Raw genomic sequence first — 22,738 nt, forward strand, 5'->3', positions numbered from 1 at the left:
TGATTTTCCCGTTTCGTAAATTTGACACTAAATGCAGCGCGCAAGAAAGCTTTTTTTTATATGCTGCTGGTATGCAAGTATTATAAATAGCGCTAAACGGCAAAACAATGACGCAGCGATGTTTATTATGAGTCCTGATTAAAAGTTTGTGTATTTGCGGTCCGCTTCACGCCTAACTTTCCGCTCGCGCATGCGCGGTCTGAGCAAAAAGGCACGATGGCTGCGGACAGTTCGTTGTTGCCGTCCCTGGTGGAGGAATATGTCTCTGGTTTACAAGACAGCAAGGCTAAAGACACGGCGACGGGTAAATAATGCCTAAACGCACTAACTTCCACACTATTTCAGAGAATTTCGTCGAGAAAAGCCTTTGTGCCGTGGCTGAGGTGCCAATTCAAGGATGCACAGAACGGCATGACGGTAACTAGCTAAAGTAGCTCCTCGACATCCTGTGTGGTTGACTCCCTCCATAATACACAATGTGACACAGATCTCTTTTGTAATCACAATGGCAGCGTGGTCTGAATCGAGTCCTGGCAGGTATTCGCGTTGTCAGTTGTCTGATAAGGGGGGTTTCGTGCTTCCATGTTATTTGCTAGCCGCCGTGTTTGTCTCCGGGTGAAAGCATCCTGTCAGTGAACTCTGGACCTTTGACCCGAGAAAATACTGTAGATGGTTAAACCGCCTGCATTCTGTGTCTAATTGGTTGTGTTTTGAACACCTTCTTACTCATCTGGCTTCTCTTCTTAGGTGTCAAAGGCGGGCAGTTTACCATTGTGCAGCTAGTAGAAGCACTTGGGTAAGAGCTCAACTCTCCTACAGGCTTCCAGACCAGCCATTACAGATGTGCAACCTGGAGCCCTTGTTCATAAAGTCTTGTTCATTTCTAGGACCTCTTTACTGTAGTTTTATTAGTTGAAGTAATTAAAATATAAACCATTTAACTTTCATTACATTCTGAATGTTTTCTTTAAAAATGCAGCTATCTCTGCCGTACAAGGATTATATATGTTTTGATATATTTCACACATATTTTTTTAAAATAAAAAATATACATTATGTTCCTCAGTGTTTCTTTATGAGTCTAACCCTTTGTGTCACTCAGTCACTGCACACTGTTAATGTTAACTTTCCTCTCCTCCTATGTTCTAGCCTGAGTCTGACCAGCTCTCAGCCTCACACTCGAGCCAGAGGAGTTCAGCTCCTGTCTGAAGTCTTACAGGAGTGCTATGGTGTTTTCACTGTGGCAGAAGGTGACCGTCCATTTTACCTATACAAAAAGTTGTCAGTTATGTTAAGGATTTTAATGCAGTGGCTTTGTCTCCTTTTATTACAGTGGAAGTGCTTATTTCCTTCTATGAGAACCGTCTCAAAGACCATCATGTCGTCATTCCTCCTGTTTTACAGGGACTCAGAGCGCTGGTAAGGCCTTATATTTGGGATTTCTGATATCAGGGACATCCACAGAAAAACACTGAAACTGTCAGTAGGATAGTTTAGAGTTTCCTATCTTGTGGTGAAGGCCAGCAGTCACTTCCTGTTTCTTGTCTTTTATCTCTTCCAGACAAAGTGCACAGTGTTGCCTCCTGGCTCCGCTGTGGCCATGCTGAGGGCTCTGTTTCAGGATGTTCATGTTCAGGTGAAACTTTGTACAATTAAGATATTGTTATCGCTTTTGGAAGCTTCCTGTGATTCTTGATTGCTGTATGTATGTTTCTACAGCAGCTCCAAGCTGGCGTCTTGAATAGGAACTTTAGTATTTGTTAGGATTGATTGTTAGTTTATCCCTCACCACTAGATGCCACCAAACATTTCACACTGGAACTTTATCATAATACTCTGAAAATTGAATATTTTCTCTTGAAGTATGATGATTCCTTTTAAATTAATCTGTGGCAAATATGATAAACTTGTTCCTGGATCACACTGTGTTTTTTTGTTTCTTTTTCTGCTTGTTTTTCTCCAGTCTTTGATGCTGGCAGAGAGAGCTTGTGTCTACAACATGCTCCTCAACCTGATGGAGACCAGAGAAGCTGGTAAGAAACAACACATTGGAGCCACACGATCTTATAAGGATGGTGGCTCTTCTGGGAGTTTAAATGAATTTAGTGCAAACCGCAGGGTCATCTTGTAGGTCAGGTACAGTGACGAAAAATAGAATTTTAGTTGATTTATTGCTCTTTTGTCAACAGAACTGAAAGGTTTGGGTGCAGACTTTGTGTTTGGTTTTGTGCAATCGATGGATGGCGAAAGGGATCCTCGTAACCTATTGCTGGCCTTCCAGGTGGCCAAAAACATCATCCACCGAGGTTATGAACTAGGTGAGACTACAAACGTGAGCTTTGTTTGATTACTTCTCCAGTTTCAGTATGATTTTGTATGTTCATTATTCCTCATTTGATTTCTCAGGTAGTTTCACAGAGGAGATGTTCGAAGTGACGTCCTGCTATTTCCCCATTGACTTCGCCCCCGTAAGTCCCTGTTTGCTCAGCTGTTTTTGCCCCAGAGCTGACAAAAGCAACACAGACAGGAGCAATAATAAGCTCTTCATCTGGTGGTGATATCCGTCTGTGTGCCACGTGAAGGTCAATTGTTTATTCTCTGGAGAAAAATAGTAGTCACCACAGACTATGATGTGTAATTTAGTGTAACACAAGGATGGCCATTAAGTTTCGAAAACCTATTCAACCCTCCAAAAGTTTCCACATGTATCACAATAACTTTAAATCCTATTAAATCTTTTGATTTGCTGGAAATTGTGGTTTAATGGAGTTCCAACCTGACAGTCAATGTGAGATCTTTAGAGAACTTGAAATATCTGCAGTATTTGTCCAGCCACACTAACCTCTGCTGGAGTTTTATTCTCATCTCTGTATCGCCTGCTCCAGCCTCCTAACGACCCCCATGGCATCACCAGAGAGGAACTGGTCGTGACCCTGAGAGACGTCCTTGTTGGGACGCCTAAGTTTGCTGAGGTAGGGCCGTAGTCTCCACTCATTTGTGCCTCTCTGTCCACCTGGTATAGCAGCATTTTTTTTTTTTTTTGATTGAGACATTTGTGTTTTCTGCAGTTTTTGTTACCACTTATCATCGAAAAGCTGGACTCGGATGTCCAGAGTGCAAAGCTAGACTCGCTACAGACTCTGGTGAGAACTCTTCTCTAAGTTGATTTGCAAAAAAAAAAAAACTCAAACCACATGTAGGTGGGGGAAATGGTTTTGAGTATCTGTAGCTGTACCTCTGACTGAGCCTTATTTCTTTTTTCAGACTGCTTGTGTTACAGGATATGAACATAAAGACCTGGCAGAGTTCCTAGGAGGGTTGTGGGCATCACTGCGCAGAGAGGTACGTTGTGAGATTTGAGATTTGTACAACATAAAGTCCGCTATTGATAAAGGATTTAATAATATCATTACAAAGTAATGATAATGAACAATCTTGGTCACTGCAGGTGTTTCAGACAGCGAGTGAGAAAATCGAGTCTGCTTCCCTTGCTGCCGTCACCGCACTTACTTCCTGCCTGTCACGTTCTGTCCTCAAGTCTGACTCTGAGGACTCTCTCCATTCCTTCCTTGAACTTGTTCTCAAAGGTAAAGTAACTTAATCTTCACACATAAGATGAATTTACATTATAAATATAACAACACAGAAGAAGCGGAGAGCTGCAGTAGGTGGACAGGAAATTTCATGACCGTGACCTCAATGCTTCACATTAAATTATATTGTGCCATCGTAAAAGGCAGCATGACTTCCCAATGTTTTCAAGAAAAGGATCTGGTGTTAATTAAGTAGTATTTTTTAGACACCAGAGTGATTGAATTTTCTTCATGCTTTAGACTTTTTTCTTTCTGGCAGAGGAAAGTATTAATCTGAATCTGATTTACTAGATTATTTAATGACAGATTAACCTGACGAGCCAGATCATCGTAGTTCCTGAACTATTCGCTGTTTTCTTCCGATCTCATGTCCCGAGAAGTTTGTTGTTATCTAGGTGTGATCTTGAGCTCAGTTAGCTTCTACGACTTTGCTGAACAACAACACAGCACTGAGAATGAAATGAGAAACTCAATTTTCCAGCAGCTGACAGTGGAAGAACTCCCTTTAATAAATAATGCTTTATTTGGCCAGCAAACACAACCAACATCTTAGGTGCATATTTGTTTTAAGGGAGCACCTTGGATAAGTAGCTAATACAACTGTTTTCTATAAGGAGTTCAAAACACTTCTCTGTTTTGTGGTAATGGAGGGGGGGATGATGCTGCCAAAGCAGATGAGATGCTACAAAACTTTCAGGATGGATGAGAAAAAAAGGGCAGATAATTTTGTCTATTTGTCTGTGTGGTTTTCTAAGTGCACTGATTTCCGTGTTGTTCCAGGCTGCAAACACCACCTTTGTGAGCCAGACCTGAAACTCGTGTGGCCAAGTGCCAAACTGCTACAGGCAGCATGCAGCGCCTCCAACAGGGCGGGTCACATCATTACATCCGCTGTCATGCCTCTCCTCACCGAGCAGTACCACAGCAGGACAGAGGTAACAACTGACCCCCTGTCATTTAAGATTTAATAAAAATGTGGCTTTTGTTTTCTATTTAACATCTTTGGTCAGAATGATCACAACTAATGCATTCTCTGATCAGTGTTCCCACAGAAGAACATTATTGGAGGTGGTGCAGAAATTCATGCAGGCTGTAAAACCCCGCCAGTCCTCAGAGCATGGCAAGTACCCATTTATGTCATCTCGGTGTGTATGAAAGATTTGGATTTGGATTTTGTTCTTGACTAAAACCTGCAGGTTTGTACGTGAGCAACTGTCATTTGGAGTATTGCGATTTCAGACGTTTCAGCATGTTGAAGTGCTTTATACTAGCAAATCAAAACTTACTATAAGATAAATATTGAATAAGGAAGTCATACATATTACTGGTGGGAAGGATTTAAATTACTGTATGTCAAATATAAAAACAGGACTTTGTTCTGTAACAATTCTTTTCAGATGTTTACTTAATATATGCATTCATTAAACTTATTTTAATGTACTAATATATGATTTAACAATGCAAATAAGCTTTAAGATTTGCGTAGGCTTTGTGTATACATGTACAGAAAATCCCCTGATTGTTTAACATATTTTTTTCTTTGTTTTCTTTCAATTATTAGAAGAGAGTTTGTTTTTAGCCTTCCGTCCGTCTCTGTGCAGCATGGTGTTTTCAGCGCTGGTGGAGACTAACGCCAGCCTGCAGATCACTGCTGCCTCGGTTCTTACATTACTGGCACAACAAACTGGTGAGAGAGGCCACATGGTGCACGGTCAGAAATCCAGCTCCACTTCTAACACGACGAACATGTCATATCTCTCAGGTTTGCTGCTGGATTCTGATATCGAGCTGGCTGTGGATCACCTGACCAGACTACTGCTGACAGAGGACGACGACAGAGTCAGGTCTGCTTGCGTTAAACATCTGCTCTCCTCTGGAAGACTTTTGGAGTTTGAAAGTTCAAATGTGAATTTATGGTGTTGCAGCAGTCTGTCTTATAGCAGGATGACTAATTTAATAGTCTAGAGTCAGCTGTATTTTTTATTTTTTTTTAAATGTAAATCTTGTGTCTTTGTATCTTTCTTCCAATAGTCTTGCTGTGGTGGAGTGTGTTGGAGCATTAGCCGAGCTGTATCCAGCGACTTTTATTGCTAAACTTATTCCAAAATTGAAGACGGAGATATTCTCTGGTAATAACAAAATTCAGAAGAAATATATGCACTAAGCTAAATTTCTACAGTGTATATGTGCGGATCAGCATGTTCTGTCTAAACCTCATAAATGTTTTAATCATGACAGAGGTCATGGATCAGGACAACAACACTGTGGCTTCTGAGCAGAGTTCCCATCATGCATTGCGCCAACGATGCATGGCTGCCCTAGCTATGGCATCCACTCAACCAAGCGTCGTGTTGGAAAGTACACCTGTCCTCTTAGAGGTCCTCAGCTCAGCACACACAGGTAATGTGTCTGGAGAGAGAGGTAGCAGCTAGTCTACAGCCCCCTGTGATTAGTTTCACACTTTTGTCTGACTAATGAGGTTTTATTCTACAATAATGTAATATTGAGCCTGGTTTGATGCTGTTGGCTGTTCACTGGGGCCTGTTTGGACCTGTTTGTGATGGACTTAATTAGTTAAATTTGTAACCGATTATATCCTCCATGGTCATGTTTTTGTTTTAAGGTTAGTTCATGTGAGGTTTTCTTTTTTTTTTTCAAAATTTTTATCTCTGGAGAAATGGGAACGCCTCCTGAATGTAGTTCTGTTATAAAAATCAGAGAAAAAAGCCAGAATAACTTTCTTTACACTCCCGTTCACTAAACCTAACTAGCCTTATAGGTCTTCCTGCTGCAATATTTTTATATTTCAAGATTGGTTGGGGGTCTTAAGGAAAAATTCCTGCAGAACATCCCTTCAGCAGACAGGGAAATCTTCTTTTAAAAAGGCTTTTATTGTGAAACATTTGCTGAAATGTGGCAGCTGCGCTGACTTGTACGTACGTTTTTTCAGGTAGCACCAGATTCTCAGTGGCTGAGGTGGTACTGGCCTGTCACTGCCTCCAGAAAATAGCAGCGCGAGCTCAGGACACTGAGGAGACAGGACGGTGCTTCCATGATGTCATCATTCCACGCTTGTTATGCTTGGCTCTCCAGGCTGCACTGCGGGGTGAGCAGCTTCTACAGTAAAAATGATGCTTTTCACCTCTGTGGCCTTACAGCAAAACCAAAAACCTACTTTCCTCACATTTGCAGGAGAGGGGCCCTCTGATCATCATAGTCCTCTCCTGGAGGAGGCCGTCCTGTGCGCTATAGTCTCTGTCATTAGCACCGCCTGCTCCAGGCTGCAACCCTCGTCAGTACACTCCCAGCATGATGTCTTTTTCTTATTTCATCAGATCTTATTATTATTTATTTTTTATTATTACTTATTTCATCTTATTTATAGATTTATTTTCAAGGACTGTAACACTCTGGTAATTCTATGACTAGATTTGAACCAGTTAAAACTGTCAACCTTTTAAATTTAAATATGATCTTCGATTGACTCTTACATTACTGATGTATTTTACATCTTGTACTTGTTGTCACTCATGCTGTGTGTCTTTAGGTTAGCAGGACAGACGGCCTCAAGAGCTGTGTCGCTCTTCTTGGATGGTGATGTTTCCTTTTTGCCTGATAACTCCTTTCCTTCACATCTCCAGCTGCTCAAGGTTGGTATATTGTCTGTATAATTATACTTTTATTAAATATTGGTTTGTTTGTTTTTTTGGTTTTTTTGCAGTGCTTCAGTTTGTCTCAAGTTCTTGAAAACTATGTTTTTTTCGTCTGCAGCCAGGGGATTCTTGGAGACAGTCCCAGTTGGTTTGTCTGCTCATGGCATGTGTGTGCACGTTACCTCGCAGTGTGAGTCTCAAAATGAAGCTTCAATAGAAAGCAGTGTTGTGCTGTGTTGTCGAAGATGTGGCCTGAGGTTTGTGCGCTGTTGTCCAGGTGGAGGTGCCCCAGATTGACCGACTGCTATCACAGCTGGAGGAGATGAGCTGCACATGCAGCCACCAGCTGTCCTACTCCTCAGCCGCAAAGTGCTTTGCTGGGCTTGTTAACAAGAGACCGCAGGGTTAGTTTGCGTCTGCTCACCTCCGTTTTGTTCAGCATCAGATCAATTGTAATGGTTTGGGTTCTTCAGGTGATTCTCTCGACAGACTAATTCAGGGCACGATGGCGAGAGTGTGCAGTGAATTAGACTCTACATCTTCACCTCTGCGTTCCCAGGCTTTCACCCTCATGATCTGGGTAAGGCTGTTTTCAGTGGCTGATGCTGGTTCAGAGTAAAAATGTTTGTATTTTCTAATACAAATGATGCCCAGACATCATGGAGCCCTGAATATTTGAAATAAAGTAGATAATACTGATACTTTGGCTGATAAGACATTCCATTATTAAGTTCACCCAAAACTGCAGGGTTAAAAGTCCTAGTGCACATTCAAATTTATATGTGTTTTGGTTGTTATGATTGCTGCTATGATGTGGGCATGCGTTTGTCACCTAAGTTAGTTAGTTTGTAGTTTTAGATTCAGTGTAAGTTGACAAACAGATCAGTAGAAGAACTTGAGTATGTTGTCAGTAGCCATTAGAGCAATAAAGAAACTGATGTTTACAGGTTGCCAAAGCTCTGCTTCTTCGATACCACCCTCTGATCACCACACTGACTGACAAGGTACACACACATCACTTTCTCATGTCATCATGGTTTTATGCACACATTAAACGCAACGCCGTTTGTGATTCCCTCTCCCTCGCTCATCTTCCTAAGCTCTTCTCTCTGCTCACTGATGACCACCTGGGCCTCCTGGCAGCAGATGGATTCTCTCTGCTGATGACTGACTCTGTCGACATCCTGAACCGCAGTTGCCACGCCGACGTGCGCATCATGTACCGCCAGCGGTTTTTCAGTGAGAATTCTCCCAAGTTGGTCCAGGGATTCAATGCTGCACGTCAAGGTAGTCGAAATTTTGAAGGCTGACTTTGTTCATAAACAGCTCTGTAGTAGTAGTTTCAATGTAAGCAAGCCTCAGGTTTTGACCTTTCTTTGCTTCCTCACAGAGAAGAAGCCTAACTACCTGAAGGCTCTGTCAAACATTGTGGAAAAACTACCCAAACAGGTTCAGGTCACTGAGCTTCCAGCGGTGAGTCCAGAGCAAACTGTCCATGTACATTTATACATATATTTTATAACCAGAACCTGCTTATATCCATCTAAACATCAGCGTTACTAAAGTATTTGTGAACTTCCAGCTCCTGTCTCTGCTGTTAGAGGCGTTGTCATGTCCTGATCAGGGCGTCCAGCTGTCCACATTGTCCTGCCTGCAGCCTGTCCTTGTGGACCCTCCACCAGCTCTCATACAGCAACTGGAGGCTTTGTTCTCCAGGCTTCTGGCACTTACCTCCAGTCCATCCATGGTTAGTTTCACATCATTTGCAGTGTATAAATATGTTCAATGGTGATTTTCTAGTTAAATTTTTATTTGCAACTTCATTTTAAAGCTAGATCTTGGAGGTGTAAACAGCATTTGGTGGCAGTATTCACTTTGTGATTTGCATATGGGGACCATAAAACCCATTGTTGTTTTTGACCACTAGTGGGCAGCAACTACGCATTGCTTCTTTTCCAAGATTCACATATGCTTGTCGCAGAGTTAACTTGAGTTTTCATACTTCTCATTTCCTTTCTGTGTTGCCTCTCCTTGTGTTTCTCACCCGAGATGCCAGTGAAGGAGGTACAGCGTTTAATGAATGAAATGTCCTTCCTTCTGCCCAGAGAAAACTGCAGTTAATTAGAATCATCACTATCCTGAACCGTGCTGTGCCGTGACATGTCTGCACCTTCATGTTTTACGATTCATTCATTATCCAGAGCTCTAACTTTTGTTTTCTCTCAGAATATGAGGATTGCATCGCTGCGCTGCATTAAAACCATTTCGCACTTTCCTGTGCACGAGGTAAAAGTCTTAAATCCTCCACATCCAGGCAGCATTTCTGCATTTTTCTAATGAATTGATCTGTGCCTGTGTGCACTGCTGTTCAAAATACTGCAGTCCAGAGTTTTACCACCCACTGCATGATATTTTCAGGTGCTGCCGTTTCGGGCTCGAGTGCTGCGAGCTCTGGCTCGGCCACTGGATGACAGGAAGAGACTGGTCAGGCAAGAGGCTGTTCAAGCCAGAGCAGAGTGGTACGTTGTTGAAAAGTCACAAAGGTTAACAGTCACTGTGCTCTGCTCCAATGACCCTGTCTTATTTGCCCTCTAGGTTCCTCTTGGGAAGTCCAGGAGGGAGATGATTTTAGGTCAACTAAATCTTTAAAACAAGATGTAGGGTAGTGAAACGGACCAGCCCCGGGCATCAGAGCTGCTCAGCCCCAACTTCACTGAAATGTCTGTATTGTCATGAATGCACAAGTGTGTATGGATCAACCATGGAGTTTTATGGAGGTTAAATGAATGAAAATGACCTGTTTCTAATCTTCTGTACAAATGAGACTAAATGCAACTTTACATTAAATACAGAGGTGAGAGGATGGAATTCGTCTACTACTCAGTTTAAATAACAGGAAATTGTCAGTGTTATTGTATGAACCTATTTTTCTCTCAATTAACAAATTTAAGATTGTTCTTGTTTATCAGCATCACATTTGCATTAGCCAAAGTTCTCACTTTTATATCTGCTGATGAACACGGAATGTGAACAGATGAGCTCTTCTGTGTTTTGTGTCTCCATCATATGCCTCCTCACTGGGATGGTTCTGTAAAGAAGCAGCACATGTGCATCCTGCTGTTCCAGATGTTGAACTGGGAGAAAATGAATGTGCCTACTGGCTTTTGGTCTCTGGGGCAAGATTAATCTGCGTATATCGCATGTGCAATGACGATCAAAATTTAAAGCTCATTTTACATAATGACATCTGTGTCAGATGAACACTGAACTAGGACTAGAGTGTGCCACCATTTTGTATATTCAACATTTCAACACATATTGATGCTGTCACTTCAGTCATCTGGATTGGCTGATGTCTCAATGTATACCAAGGACAATATTTAATGAATAAATTAACATGTCATTAAAACATTGTAGTTATTCAAAACATTTGCTGTCATTTTGATATCAAATATCACAGGATAATTAGAATATTTTACATTATCAAACATGTATTTCATTCTTCTTTTTTTTTAAAAATCAAACAGCACAGCTCCCAGCGACTAGAAATGATGCTGCAGCTGGACAAGTTTCCATGGCAACGTCTATGCACTTCACAGCGTCCTCGTGATGGTGTGGGAATTAAATTTACAGTCGACAACTCTCTTATTTAAAGGCTCAACAGCCAAAGAAGGCACTGGGCTTCTTACATCTTTGTCAAAGGATATGTTAAGTACTGAGGAGTGCAGGGGCTTTGACCCACACTGACCACGGTCCCAGTCTCCTGGGATTGAAAATTGAATGGGTATGTAATGTAATAAAACTTGGTTTTAGCAGAGCTGCCACCCTTGTGTTTAGCAGGTGATGACGACTGCGGCCAGACCTGGTGGCAGGTTCCTGTAACAGTGGACCCATGTAAAGATTAGACGGCCATAGGGTCTCTTCTGTGAAACACATAGTCCCACACGATACCATCTTCACTTGGGGGATGTCCAGATGGCAACAGAACCCGCGTGAACCAGTGACTGGGGGGGCAGAGGGACAGGCTTTAAGACTTGCACCAACCTTTTTGAAATATAAGGTCTGGCAGCATCAAATTGGTTTTGAATTAGCAAGAAAGAAAGCTGTGCGTCATTAGCACTAAGACACTAAACTGGGATGTGAACTCTGGTAATAATGTGCTCATTTTAAAGACGATGGGACCTGAACTCACCTCCTTTTTTCCACACCGAACAACAGCTTCCAGTTGTTTATTTTACCGTGATGATATGGATTCCTAAAAACCTGAGAACAGTGAACAGTTTTTTTTAAAAAGCCTTTGCAGATGCACAAAGAGCGCTGTGTCTACCTTTCCGATCTCCCACAGTCTTTTGCTCTCTTTGCGGTTGATATGTCGCTCCACGCTGGTCTCCCCCCTGCTGATGAGTATGATGTGCCACAGGGTGAGTCCTCCAAGCGCCACTGCTACCGAGCTGTGGGGGAAACAAACGGTCATCTTTACTTATTCAACCAGAAAACCTTCAGAGCACATGTCCTAGGTGTCCTTGGGCAAGGTACTGAACCCAGAAATGCTCAGATAGGGTCCTGCAATGAGCTAGCGACTCATCCACGCACCCTCCCCGTGACCCAAAAAGGGACAAATTGATCAAGAAAATTAAATCAGGTGGGAAACATGCGTACCTGGTCAGCACCCAGAGGAAGATGACACACTTGTTAGCGGTGGTCACACTGAAGGTATCGCTGGGGGAGGGGGTCTGACTCTGGTAGAGACGGGAAGATGCGGATATTTTAGCGTATATTTAACAATATTTAAGGCAGCTTTTGACCAATCATGATCTGATAACTTCAAGGCTTCAGCGCCTCTAAAGAGGTGTGATGCTGGACTGTTTAGACTTGGCAAAGATCTGCGAGCTTGCATTGCTCATTATGTTGAAGATGCTGGATCATGTTCCCCAATGTATAATTTGTTGGTATATGAACAGAAGTTTGTTAAGCAGCTGCTGCTTTAAAATCCTGGATCAGGAAAGTGTGACGCAAATATCTATTTCAGATCTCCTGTTTCACACGGTGGTCTTCTGCAATTGTCCTTTCTCACCTCGATGGTGCCGTAGGCGTCCAGAAACAAGTCCTTGCTGCTGATGCTGCAGTAAATGCAGCCTAGGGTCATGTAGAGGCAGAAAGAAAAAAAGTAGCGATGGTTGAAATGTCCCACGCAGTTGTTCAACCAGGCTAGGAACATGTTGAGTCCAAATCAGATCAAAAAATGGAGAATGTAAAGACCCTCACATTTATCTGAAGAGAGGTTTTGTTAAAGGATACGACAGTGGTGGTCCATCTTCAACACGCACCTATAATGTAGGAGAGAGGTTCATTTATGATTGTTGAAAACAACAACAATGTCATGGTGTTGCTATTCCTCCCTTACGTGTTGCAGATGCTACAGTGATGTGTCCTGGCTGGCTTTGGAATGATGCATTTCTTGCAGAAAGACACCGAGGGAATAACAACTTTAGCCTAAAATGAACAAAAAGGACATTGTTGCAGAGTACAGAAAGCAGCGATATTTAAGCCACAAAAGAAAATTCATATTTTTAGATTCAAACACGTCAAAATATAATTCAATGACATTAAGATATGTTAATAGATTCATTAAAAATAATAATTAAGCTATTCATATCATAATATATATTATAAGCAGAATTTAGATTTTTTTTTTCACTTTTGTAGAATATACAATGGACTACTGAGACCAGGGTGGTGGTAGCTCAGTCTGATGAGGACTGGGCTGAGACGCGGAGGGTTCTCGGTTTGAGCCCCAGTGCGGACAAAACTTGAAAGATGTTCTGGTGGTAGAACAACTTCACTGCCGAGGTACTCCTGAGCAAGGTACCAAACCCACAAAAGCTAACATATGGCCCTGCAATGAACCGGTGACTCATCCAGGGGTGGACCCTGCCTTCGCCCATATGTGCACCCTCCCCGTGACTCCGAAAGGGATAAAGTGGTCAAGACCAGAGACTATTGAGAATAATCACAATTTTTTTTTAAGTTACAGTATTTATAGTTCTAAATTTAAAGTTTAATGTCTTCACATCTAACTGATGGATAAAACAGGGACACTGGAGTTGAAGCCTTATTTCCTACCTTGGGTGGGTGTCCTGGGGAGGTGGTAGTGGCCTTATAATAATGGAAGACCACCATGGTGAGGAGCCAGTGGCCGCAGACTAGGTGCCAGATGACCCAATGCCAAGAATAATTACTGAGGATCGCAGGTAAGACGAACAGGTAGACGATAAGCACAACTGAGGTGGTGAGCAGTATGACCAGGGAGACAAACACCTACAGGAGGATGACAAGTGTGTGAGGAGGAGGAGAGCGAGCGAGACGAGAGGGAAGTGAAACACCTGCAACTCACCACTCCAAACCAGCAGGTCACGTTGTCCACTATCCAGTAGACTGGTTCAAACACGCAGTCCAGCAGGGTGTCAGAGTTGTTCTGGCTGTTGAAGTAGAGCGACTTGAGCAGCAGTTTGCAGTAAATCCACCATTTCACAAAGCCTCCTCCTTTGCTGGCTCTCCGTGGGCAGCACACCCGGCACCAGCGTAGGGCGAGCCGAATGGCCCGAGTGAGCTGCCACCGCCAGCTGCTGCCCATACGCATGCCACCGCCGCCCCCACCTGTCCTGGAGTCCATGTACACACACAGACACACAACAGCAGTTTCAAACACACAAAGCACAGAACGGCAGGTTCTGGAGCCCGATTAAGGTTTCCGTCGTCATCTCAACCGTCTGTGCGCAGAACCTCGGAGCAAAAAGTGAGCCGAGATCCAACAGCTCGCACACATTTTCACAGAAGAGGCTAATGTTCAATATCTTCTATGGTAGATGGCAGGATGAACAGGAACCATGGCGATCAGAAGCGCTCCACTGCCGCAGCTCTACTGCTGTTAATAATTTATGACAAAACCAGATTTATGCCAGAATCATGGAATCTTTTAAGGTCCTGATGTTGTTCGAGGACATGCAAGTATATTACTGTCCTAATAGTAAATTTAAGGCTATTCTGCTTGTAAAACAGCATTAAACATTCGATTATGAAATTTTAAAAACCTGTCAGGAAGCAGTAACTGCTAATTTTGCTCCATATTAACGTTTTGAACACAAAGATGTTAATATAAGCCTAAAAGTGTAATGAAAATATGTGATACCTGTTTAATCTGTCAAAGTACTGATACAGCTGCAGCATCAATAATTCAGGAACATATTCATCCAGCAAATAACACTACTGTAATTGTTCCAGACCCCTATAGTGATAAATCATTCTCATAATGAATTTAACATTATCTGCAAGAACTGGTAGGTGTTTTTATTCCAGATATTGAAATAACAAAATCCCAAATAAATTTAGCATAAACATTTCGGGTGTACTTTTTAAATACAATGCCATGTAAATCCATAATTACTCACTCATAAAATAATATTTTAGTGCAAATAAAAACACTGGTAGAAACCTTTGACCCCTGAACTACCGCTGGACCAGACGCAAGAACATTACTATTTCACATATAATTTAACTACCATCGACCCTATGGTGGTGGAAATGTTACAGCAACACAGTTTTAACTTTATCGTTTTAGCTAGGCCAGGATCAAAAAATAGAATTTTAAGACAAAATGTCATGATAAAACAGTTTAAACTAGTCGAGGTCAGACAAAACCTGATTATTAGCCCCAATGTGCCTCCTGCCTCCCTGTTAGCGCACTGTTACCTCCCATCGCAATGCAAAAAGGCGCCGATGTGATTGGAGATGAGAACAAAACATTCGAAGAATTAGGATGAAATATGGCAAAAGAACGGTTACCTGATCAGGTAAACAGACAAATCCAGCTCCGGCTAAGACATAGTAAGGCTACATTGATAGCTTAAACTGCTGCAAACCAGAGGATGTGGTCAAAGATTGTCTATTGTACAGAGGTTTCCTTCAACAGCAGCAACAAAGGTAAAATATTTTCTCTTCAAGTAGTTAAAGAAAGTTTGAAAAAATATACAATATCACATTGACAATAAATGAATTGCTTATATTGTCCCAATAAATTACCCCATTTATACTGAAGAAAGTTTTCTAAATTATATCCAAAGTCAGACCTCTTTTTACCTTGGAAGCAGATAGATTGAATATGCATCCTGGGTAATGTAGTTGAGCTCTTGTTGTGACATTATAACGTTATAACATTATCACATTATGAATAACTTTGCCATTTATATTATTATTATTTATAATATCCGTTTTTCATTTGATATTAAAATGTTTTTCCAAAAAAATTGTTGCGATGTCCTAACCAGGAAGTTGCCAGGAAGTCATGTGATGGTTAGAAAAAATGGCTGCCGTTCAGTGGTGAGTAGCTTTTTCTTCATTATAAAATAGTCTATGCATTAACGAAAGCCAGTTGGATGTTCCTATTTTCGTGCTAAATATCTTTAAGGAATCAGAATGAAATACATATGCGCATATAATGAGCTTCCATGTAAATTGTCATGGCCAAATAGAATGACAACATATTTGCAGGTTCGCCTTAGATGTTTCCATGGTTTGTTTTGGTTATGGGCGGCTTTAAATCAAATGGCCACTTTAACAACGGTTCAGACTGGTTGAGTTTACCTTCTGTGGATGTTTTCATAATTTAGTAACATTGTCAGGTTTATTGCTTTAAGACAAAATGAGTTTTCCATCGCTTGCCAATGATTGTCTTGTAATTTTTTTTAGGTTTTGCACTGCTGATTATGTTTGGAAAAATTGTTTGTTTGTTTTTTTTAAAAAAAACAGTGCAAATTAGAGCGATAATGACTTGTCACTGTTACAAGTTATTTTCCTTTTGTAATTGTAAACAAGGGTAATTATTTGCCAGTAGAAATACCTAATATCTGTCTACTGTGTCCTGTCTGACAAGGCGTTCCCGTGGTCGCAACTATGAAGCAGAGCTTCAGAAATTCCGGCCTGAGCCATTTTTGGTTGAGTTTGGAGAGTACCATCCCCTCAAACCTATCATGGTATTCTTTCTGTCTTCATCTTGTTCTTGAGCTCTCATTATAAACCTTATAATTATTCCATATACTCATGCATTCACCCATAATGCAACTCTGAAGATGGGTTTGCATCTGAGCTATTTTCAACTTTCTTTAGGTGACTGATACAAAAACCCGCCGTGGGGCCCGCAAAGGAAGTACTTCCTCTTCCTCGTCCTCATCCTCTGTGCCCACAGATCCGCTGAGCTCCATGCTTGATGGGACAGACCCTCTGTCCATGTTTGCAGCAGCATCAGCCAGCGAGGCTCCTAGGATGCAACACAGCACCTCCGCAGGGGTGAGTGCAAACTGCAGGGGTATTTTGATTTAAATGTCATTTACATTAGTGTACATTACAATATATTCCAGGACCTGGGCAGAAGAAAGAGGGACAAGGAGGAGGACCCATTGGGCCCAGATTTTGAGCCCTGGTCCTCCAAGCGAGGAGAGATCCTCGCTCGGTTCACCACCACAGAGAAACTTTCAATTGTAAGTCTTAAAATAAGAAGTTCTCTTACTCTTACTGACCAGATGACTTGAAACTCTTTTTCTTTATAGAATCTTTTCATGGGGTCAGATAAAGGTATGACATGTTTATGTCAAACTTGAATTTAAGCACTGTGGAGACAGGGCATTTTTTGTGATCTAAAGCTAACAGAGGCTCCTGTTGTCACTAAAGGAAAAGCTCCAAGTCCGGGCTCAGCAGTTTCAGAGAAAGTTCGTACCCGATTAGAGGAACTTGATGATCTAGAGGAGGTAAGTGTATTTAATATTTAAACAAGTACCTCTGTGTTAATTCCTTTAGGTCCTCCTTAACTTACGGTAAATTTTATAAATGTTTCCTTTAATATTATTTGCCTGACTAACCATTTTAATTGATATGCAGGGTTCCCAGAGAGAGTTGCTTAACCTCTCTCAGCAGGATTATGCCAACCGCATTGAGGAGTTGAACCAGTCCCTGAAAGAAGCCTGGGCAGCTGACCAGAAGGTCAAAGCCCTGAAAATTGTCATCCAGGTAGCACCACAGCAGTCCCCTATGCTTACACCTCTCCAACATTAGAACTTGTCTTCACTGTTGATCCGTGATGTGTGTTCCAGTGTGCTAAGCTCCTGTCTGACACCTCTGTGATCCAGTTCTACCCTAGCAAATTTGTTCTCATCACTGATATCCTCGACACATTCGGTGAGTAGTTGTGCCTTGTTGGACTCTTAGTGATAATGCGAGCGTTTTGTTTTTCCTGATTTCAGTCTCACATATTTTTAGGCCGCCTAGTGTATGAGAGAATCTGGACCATGTGTTCTGACCCAAGACCCCTACCAGGTAAAAATGGGTGGTTGTGATTTTCATTCATTGGTGCAACCATTACTTTTGATATTAATTTTACAAAATCAAACAAGATATTATGTAATATCTCTGGAAGTGCAGAATGAATGTTTCCCCATATATAGTTTTTTAATTAATGAATTATTTAGAAGCATTTCAGTTCCATTATGTTTTTTCTAATACATCCTCAGACGGCTTCACAGTGGACGATGTAAATGACACGGCCAAAGAGACGTGTCTCAACTGGTTCTTCAAAATTGCCTCCATCAGAGAGCTTCTGCCCAGATTGTATCCTTGTTTCATGACATGGCAACGTTCCTCATCTCTTTCATCCATTACCTTTATTTGCGTGGAGAAGATTTCAGACATATGTTTTACCCTTTGACATGCATGAACAGATACGTTGAGGCAGCCATCCTTAAGTGTAACCGCTTCCTGAGCAAAACGTAAGCGTTTTATTTTACAAATCAGAATCATATTTTTAGCATTGTAGAACAAAGAAAATCCTAACTCACAATGAAGATATGTTGACAAATAGTAGGCAGTCACGAGCAGGGGCATATGTGTGATTGAGTTTCCATGTCCCCCTCCTGTGCAGTGGTATTCAGGAGATTCTTCCTCGCCTGACAGCCATGATCAGGGGGATCGGTGACCCTCTAGTTGCAGCGTACGCACGAGCCTACCTCTGCAGGGTAAAGACGCTTTTCCTTCCCCTTCTCCTCTCTCATCCTCTGTTGTTACCTTTCGGGCCCCCCGGTTTATTTCATGCTGTCCTTGGAATTGTAAATAGAGTTTTCATCAACTGGATCCAATTTGAGTGTGGCGTTGTTCATGGAAGTAACAGCTGTTGTTCTGACCAGGTGGGCATGGAAGTGGCCCCACAGCTGAAAGACAACCTCAACCGCAACTTCTTCGATTTGCTAGGCACCTTCCGGCAGATTAGCGGCGAAAACGTGCAGAACCAGCTGGTTCTGCAGAGGGTGGAGGTGCCAGAGTACCTGACACTTTATTCACCTGCCATCAACTGGATCTTGCAGTGCATTGCTTACAGAGCCCCAGAGGTGAATGTTTCCCCAGTTTTAACTACATTTCTCATGTTAAAAGATGTGAAATTTGCCAGTTTATGTGCAAAAGTCAAAAGTATATTTTTTGGTTTTTATTTCAGTCATTGTTGACAGAGATGATGGAGAGGTGTAAGACCCTGGGCAACAAGTGAGTGTTTTTTGAAATCCCAGAAGGGATTTGAGTACAGTATTTGTGCTCAGCGACACATTACGCGTACGAGACCCTCCTTACTCCCAGTGTGTGCATGGTTCCCACAGTGCTTTGCTGCTGAATTCAGTCATGAGGGCATTCAGACCTGAGTTTGTTGCGGCCCGTGCCACCGATTTCATTGCTATGATCAAAGACTGTGACGAGGCTGGCTTCCCCAAGGTCAGAGGTCACAAACTAGCAGAAGGACTCATAGGTTGGCTTTCCAGCAACCTTAAAGCTTGAAAATAAAACGCACTGTTGTTGTCCCATGTCCAGCACCTTCTGTTTGGGTCTCTGGGACGCAGTCTCGCCTGTGCCGACCCCCCTGAGTCTGAGCGGCTCACAATCCTGAACGAAGCCTGGAAGGTGGTCACCAAAGTCCGAAGCCCTCAGGTGCTGTAGGAACACTACTGTTGTCACTCAGATCTTTCTTATTGGTGGTACACATTTGACCTGAGGGTTTTTTTGGTTTTTTTTTAGGATTACATCAACTGTGCTGAGATCTGGGTGGAGTTCACCTGCCGACACTTCACAGTGAGAAAGCAGAGCGAAAAAGAACAGATGCCACGTTGTGTGTTATGTAGACCTTAACAGTTCTCTTGTTTGCTCCCAGAAACGTGAAGTCAATACCATCCTGGCTGACATCATCAAACACATGACCCCTGACCGGGCATTTGAGGATGCTTATCCTCAGGTAAGCAGCTCATTTGCTCACACTCTGTTCATTTAAAAGTGAACCTGTTCATCGTCACTCCGTCTTTGGTTTGCAGCTGCAGTCAGCAATCAGGAAGATCCTCCTATACTTCCACAACTTCTCTGTCCTGTTCTCGATTGTGAGTCGGCCCCCGTGACCTCAGACGCTTAAATGTTTTCTTGTTAAAAGATAGTTCCAAAGTATTCTTCAATGTTGCTTTTTTTTCCCGTCCCTCCAGGAGCGTTTCCTGCCGTTTCTTGACATGTTCCAGAAGGACAGTGTAAGAGTGGAGGTCTGCAGATCCATCACGGATGTCTTCCTCAAGTAAGAGATGGTAGATTGTAGCTAAATACAATGTTGAGGTACTCAGTTTTGTGGTGTATAGAAAATCCCCGTGGATTGTGTTCCCACGATTTTATTTAAAAATCAAACTTATTTTTTGGGGCAGCTCGAGCCCCATTTATGCAGTTTAAAACAAATGTCCGCAAAATAACAACAGTTAAAGTAGACATTTCTTTTGAATTCTGTATTTGCATAGATTCGTGACGTATGATGCTTTCTCGCTTATGTTAAGGAAATGTTGTTCTCCCACAGAAACCAGGTGGAGCCCACCAGGGACCCCGTCATCCTCAACGCCATGTTACACATCTGCAAAACCATGCACGACTCTGTCAAGTAGGGCATCAGTGCAATGTGTGTGTGTGGGTGTGTACACTACCTAATATATTATATTTTTAGCTACAAGCATGCATCTCTTCTGCTGTTGCAGTGCCCTCACTCTGGAAGATGAGAAAAGATCTTTGGCTCTTCTCATTATCGGCTTTATCCGCATGGTGAGCCTCCTCAGAACATTGTTATTCCTTAAATCATAATTGGTAAATCCACAGAAACAAATGGACCTGTCACTATTTCACTTTACATTTGTTATTTTTCTAAGCGATGCTAAACTGAATGTACTGAACAGTCGTTCCTCATCTGGTTCAGGTGTCTTTTGGCCGTGACTTTGAGCAGCAGCTGAGCTTCTGTGTGGAGGCCAGAGCTACCTTCTGTAACCTAGAGCCGGTGTTGGTGCAGCTCATTCACGTTAGTAAACATCAATTTAATTCATCTTGGCTTTTGTTGCATTCCACCTGTAATTACTTGTATTTATTTTTATAATTTCCAGACGGTTAACCAGCTGGCAATGGAAACCAGAAAAGTGATGAAAGGGAATCACTCCAGAAAAACGGCAGCCTTTGTCAGAGTGAGTTCTTCTCTTACTGGGATCACGGAGGGAAAAGAGCTCTGTGCTGCCACTGGTTTCTGACTTGATTTCTGTCCAGGCATGTGCCGCCTACAGTTTCATCACCATCCCATCACTCAGCAACATCTTCAGCCGCCTCAACCTTTATCTGCTGTCTGGTCAGGTCGCATTAGCCAACCAGTGTTTATCTCAGGGTGAGAGGCTGTTTTCCTTTATTTTCGGATTGATCTTTCCCAATTCTGTTGTTTTCCCTGGTTCTTTTCCCATGCTCCTGGTTTACTTTAAGATTTATTTTCACCCTTAGCTGACGCTTTCCTCAAAGCAGCAGTCAGTATCCTACCAGAGGTTCCTCGCTCCATCAGTGTGGAAGGGAAATTCCGCTCTTCAGAGAACTTCCTGCTGGACTTCATCAACAACTTCCTGGCCACGCTTCTCGTTGTCCCGGTAACACAAATTATCTCCTTTTCTCAGAACAAAATGATCCGCCTCCTGTTTACAGATCTCAAACCCAACATAATAGTCACATGTATAGTGTTACGTGTTTGTGATGGTAGGATCACCCGGAGCACGGCGTGCTCTACCTGGTCCGTGGTTTGCTCAATATGGTCCAGGATTACACCTGGGAGGATAACAGTGACGCCAAGGTACGGGTGTACACCAGCGCCCTGCCACTGTTGGCGGCCATGAGCCAGGAAACTTACCTCTACTCCATCCCTAAAAGTAATTTTGCACACGCTCATTATTTTCGTTCGTAAAACAATCTGATAAACGTATTTCTTTTTTCCTGCAATCTGGATGTTTTCAAAAAATCAAATTCATAAGCAAACTTTTTTCCACTTTCTGGGTCTCAGTGGACTCCAATGAGACACTATATGGTGGAGACCCCAAGTTCCTATCAGAAATAAATAAGTTGTGTGAGACCCTGATTGGACAGATCCTGGACCACTTGAAAGCACTCAGCAAAGATGAGGTGAGGCAAAACTGCTAAGACCAAAATGATGTGACGGAACTAGTTGTTCCGTTATGCTAATGAGGCACAGTTGTTTTCTGAAATGACTTGTCTTTGCAGCAGAGCATACGACGTCAAGGTGCTCTAGCCTTTTCCTTGTTTGGTGTCGTGTTGGCTCACGGAGACCTGAGAAACAACAAGCTGAGCCAGCTGTCCGTCAACCTGTGGAACCTCAGCCACAAACATGGCTACTGTGAGACCCGGATGTCGGTGAGTTCACATGCAGACGTGTACAGCCTCACTCTTCAAGCCTCTGCTGTGGTGATGCTTGATCATGAAAGCTACAGGCTCCCCCCCACCCCTTCCCATCAGGTTCGGACTCTGGAGTGCATCAAACACCAGGCCCAGCAGCATGACATGACCCACCTGACAGACGTTGTCCAGAGACTGGCTCTGCAGTCTCGCACCTGAACCTCAGCCACGGGTCAAGAACATGTGACCACAACGAAGATGAAAAGAAAAAAATGCCTTACTGTGTTTTAGGAAACACTTTGTATACAGCTTGTCACTGAATATTTTCCATCACTTATTAAAATATGTCACTAAACCACTAACTCAGAATGGAAACACAGGTACCAAACAAGCCAGGAATGACTGTTGCCTACAGTGCTCATGTGTCAAGTGTACCGGTAATAGGAAAAAAAAACACGTTAGAATGTGATACTTTTGGTTTATACTTCCACGCATGCACTACATGCATTTGTAGACAAATGTTAATCCATTGTTATTCATTTCCCCACACATTAAATATTATTTAATTCTGATTTTGCTTTTTCTTTCTACTGTTCTTGATGCAATAAAACAGGAGAGAACCTTTATTTCTTTACATTCTCAAACTTTTCTCAGTTGTAGTTTATTCAATCATTTACTGAATCATCAAAAAGGCAACACTTTCTTTTACATCTGTAAAGGAAAATAATTATT

At 42.3% G+C, this 22,738-nt stretch overlaps 3 protein-coding genes across 5 annotated transcripts; 2 read left to right on the plus strand and 1 right to left on the minus strand.

The window, feature by feature from the left end:
* The first annotated feature begins 1 nt into the window (after position 1).
* mms19 (MMS19 homolog, cytosolic iron-sulfur assembly component) lies at positions 2-10,672 on the plus strand. Of its 2 annotated transcripts, none has more exons than XM_003961531.3 (31): positions 2-304; positions 748-796; positions 1,150-1,250; positions 1,334-1,419; positions 1,562-1,636; positions 1,964-2,033; positions 2,190-2,318; positions 2,407-2,468; positions 2,886-2,972; positions 3,069-3,143; positions 3,265-3,342; positions 3,449-3,587; positions 4,374-4,528; positions 4,635-4,713; positions 5,155-5,280; positions 5,356-5,437; positions 5,625-5,722; positions 5,832-5,993; positions 6,544-6,699; positions 6,786-6,885; positions 7,141-7,243; positions 7,365-7,436; positions 7,524-7,650; positions 7,720-7,826; positions 8,194-8,250; positions 8,347-8,533; positions 8,637-8,719; positions 8,829-8,993; positions 9,473-9,532; positions 9,665-9,765; positions 9,842-10,672. In XM_003961531.3, exons 1-31 carry the CDS (start codon positions 217-219, stop codon positions 9,870-9,872), a joined length of 3,090 nt encoding a protein of 1,029 aa, XP_003961580.2. In that variant the 5' UTR covers positions 2-216; the 3' UTR covers positions 9,873-10,672. The 2 variants fall into 2 exon arrangements, with proteins under 2 accessions (XP_003961580.2, XP_029696081.1); XM_029840221.1 differs by having other exon boundaries at positions 290-417.
* On the minus strand, positions 10,608-15,226 carry zdhhc16b (zDHHC palmitoyltransferase 16b). The gene is made up of 10 exons (XM_011605044.2): positions 15,089-15,226; positions 13,641-13,908; positions 13,370-13,564; positions 12,651-12,739; positions 12,545-12,573; positions 12,321-12,454; positions 11,906-11,985; positions 11,574-11,697; positions 11,439-11,509; positions 10,608-11,250 (listed from the first exon to the last, which is right to left on the minus strand). The coding sequence occupies exons 2-10, from the start codon at positions 13,884-13,886 to the stop codon at positions 11,148-11,150; spliced, it is 1,071 nt and encodes a 356-aa protein (XP_011603346.1). The 5' UTR covers positions 13,887-13,908; positions 15,089-15,226; the 3' UTR covers positions 10,608-11,147.
* Positions 15,176-22,578, plus strand: vps35l (VPS35 endosomal protein sorting factor like). Of its 2 annotated transcripts, XM_029840245.1 has the most exons (31): positions 15,176-15,226; positions 15,571-15,622; positions 16,176-16,275; positions 16,409-16,588; positions 16,660-16,779; positions 16,849-16,873; positions 16,970-17,046; positions 17,177-17,305; positions 17,389-17,473; positions 17,555-17,611; positions 17,806-17,902; positions 18,013-18,060; positions 18,213-18,306; positions 18,475-18,675; positions 18,780-18,826; positions 18,937-19,048; positions 19,145-19,261; positions 19,349-19,402; positions 19,482-19,562; positions 19,639-19,701; positions 19,801-19,886; positions 20,157-20,237; positions 20,332-20,395; positions 20,547-20,645; positions 20,728-20,805; positions 20,885-20,999; positions 21,110-21,249; positions 21,360-21,525; positions 21,657-21,775; positions 21,878-22,024; positions 22,127-22,578. In XM_029840245.1, exons 2-31 carry the CDS (start codon positions 15,606-15,608, stop codon positions 22,223-22,225), a joined length of 2,898 nt encoding a protein of 965 aa, XP_029696105.1. In that variant the 5' UTR covers positions 15,176-15,226; positions 15,571-15,605; the 3' UTR covers positions 22,226-22,578. The 2 variants fall into 2 exon arrangements, with proteins under 2 accessions (XP_029696105.1, XP_029696102.1); XM_029840242.1 differs by lacking the exon at positions 15,176-15,226 and having other exon boundaries at positions 15,565-15,622; positions 21,875-22,024.
* The last annotated feature ends 160 nt before the right edge of the window (positions 22,579-22,738 follow it).

This window comes from Takifugu rubripes, chromosome 1, assembly GCF_901000725.2.
Source record: "Takifugu rubripes chromosome 1, fTakRub1.2, whole genome shotgun sequence".
NCBI lineage: Eukaryota > Metazoa > Chordata > Actinopteri > Tetraodontiformes > Tetraodontidae > Takifugu > Takifugu rubripes.